Genomic DNA, 2,509 nt, shown 5'->3' on the forward strand with positions numbered 1-2,509 from the left:
TTTTACAATACATAGCATGTCACTTAATGTTATCTAAAAGAAAACACAATATGGTCCATCAATTAAAAGAAATATGGTATCCACATTGACACAATTCCAATAGTCTCCAGCAAATAAGGATAAATATAAAATGTTATTAAATGATTAGTGGTGGAGTGAGAAAAAAATAGATATTGGAATTAAATTATATATTTTATGATAATAAAAATGTAATTTTATTAATTTAATAGATTATATCTTTATAATTTTAAAAAATTAAATTAAATTATTATTGTTTTTAGGAATTCAAAGTATAATTTTACCATTACTAATTTAAAATTTTATAAATTATAAAGAGTATAAATGAAAAATTTTCCACTCTTCTGGCTACGTTACCGTAAATGATTAATAATGGTCCACTAATAAGTTTAGATGTTTAGAAATTTGTATTTGATCTATCGGTAACCTATTGATTCAACATTAAAGTTTATTTAATAAAATCCAAAACCAATTATGTTTTGGTCAAGTGTTATATCCTAAAACACATAAAAACATCATATATTATTTCTGCCTGTGAGAAATATAATGCCACAGAGCTATGCAGGTAGTACATATTGTAAGAAAACAACATGCATGCTTCCATGATGGAAACATGATTTTATTTTATGCAACACACATTGACACACCAAACGACATATAGATATAGTAAGAAGCGACATGCATGCTTCTATGAAGGAAACACGAATTTATTTTATGCGCGCACACACACAATCTTTCACTGTAAATCTCAGCATATGAGCCAGTGGAATTTTGCATATATGGCTCTGCCTCACTCCAGTGCCTCTTCTTTGGTATCAAAGTTGGTGCTGTAGTAATTAGAACCGGTGTAAGTGCCACCTTCAATTTCATTTGTGACACTGGTCCCATCATAAAGAGTGTCCCTCTGCATGTATGTGAAGGGAACATCACATATACCTTTTGTCGCGATTACGCAAACGATCACCTTAGTCATTGGAGGCACAGTAACTTTGTACACAACTTCCACAACAGTGGTCGTTGTAGTGGTCTCTCCCCACTCGATTCCTGTTTGAACTTCACCCGATACTTCAACCTTCCCCTCAAAAATGAGTGGAATTTTGAAATCCATTGTGGCTGTCGTACCTAGTTTCAGTGAAAATGAGTTCTGCCATTTAGTAGTTTTGATATCAGTATATGAAAGCTTCACATCGAAAGTGGCGGGTTCGTTGGAAAAGTTAGAAGCTGAATTCTTGGCTACAATGAGGACTATTTCATCGTAAACCCTGGAGTTACCAAGATGATATTTGACACCATAAATTTCCCTTGTCAAAACAGGCTCTTCCACTATTAGTCGAGCTTCTTTTGTAAGAGAATAGGTCGCTGCATTAAGGCAATCATATTTTCCTTCAGTTGTAAGGCTCTTGCAAAAAGCATTGTTGCCTAAGTTGATAAGACCTATGGTCTTATTGTCAACTCTGACGGGGCGAAACACGGTGTCCGTGTTCTTGCTACTACTGTCGTTAGAATCCGCCCAGATCCAATTTGGACTACGCCTCCAGAACTTGTCAGTGCAGACAGGTTTGATGCGGACGTAACCATCATCAGTAAGAAAAACCTCCAATGCCACAGTTGAATCACCAATGTCATCACTTGAGAATTGCATATATGGGAGGTCCCATTCAACACGACGAAGACACAGATACTTATTATTATATCCTTTGAAGGCCACGAACCTAGGTAGAATCAATAACGAGTTCCAATCGATAAATTTGAAGATATCAAAGCCATTTTGATCATGCGTCTTGTAGAATGAATACATGCCGCGAGTATATTTTTCACTATCCCATCGCCAACAACATAAATAGCAGCCTGATTGGACATGCATGATTCGGACCGTATTCATGGCATGGTCTACAGAGGTAACTTTGAACAATGTGCATGACTCCTTGGATTGATCGTCCTCCTTCTTGTCGGCGGTTGCTGTAACCCAATAGCCCCCAGAGATAGAAAGAATTTGCTTCCGTTCCCAATATTTGTTGTTTTGACAACTTCTTATATGCACAAAGTCATTTGAGCCAGAAAACTCAACTTCGAACTTCGCATATGGGCTCGCAGCTTGAGGTTCCATGAACCTGAGATACCCATCATTGTCTCCACCTTCATGAATATAGCCCAAGTAATCAATCTTATCGATGGGTTGGAGGACGACAAAGCCGGGCAATGCCAACCTCATTTTTGCTATCATTTCGGAATAAGGCATCTCTATCAAGCTAGTAATTTGCTCTTTGGATGTGTTTCAATGTTGTGGTTGCTTACCACAACCCACTTGGCTAGCTATTTATATCCATTGCCCAGTCGCTGTAACCTGGGTTTAGGGGAAACCTGATATAGTGTTAAGTTAAAATGAACAACATTATTTTATCTAAATTATTTTAGATATTTTAGAAATTATTTTTTAAAAAATGGAAATAGAAAATATTTTCAAACTAGATGGAGCCTAATATAGTGGTAT

At 36.2% G+C, this 2,509-nt stretch overlaps 1 protein-coding gene across 1 annotated transcript; it reads right to left on the bottom strand.

The window, feature by feature from the left end:
• Positions 1-808: 808 nt before the first annotated feature.
• On the bottom strand, positions 809-2,230 carry LOC108462565 (uncharacterized). The gene has a single exon (XM_017762495.1). The coding sequence runs from the start codon at positions 2,228-2,230 to the stop codon at positions 809-811; it is 1,422 nt and encodes a 473-aa protein (XP_017617984.1).
• Between the last annotated feature and the right edge of the window lie 279 nt (positions 2,231-2,509).

This window comes from Gossypium arboreum, chromosome 3 (genome assembly GCF_025698485.1).
Source record: "Gossypium arboreum isolate Shixiya-1 chromosome 3, ASM2569848v2, whole genome shotgun sequence".
Classification (NCBI taxonomy): Eukaryota; Viridiplantae; Streptophyta; class Magnoliopsida; order Malvales; family Malvaceae; genus Gossypium; species Gossypium arboreum.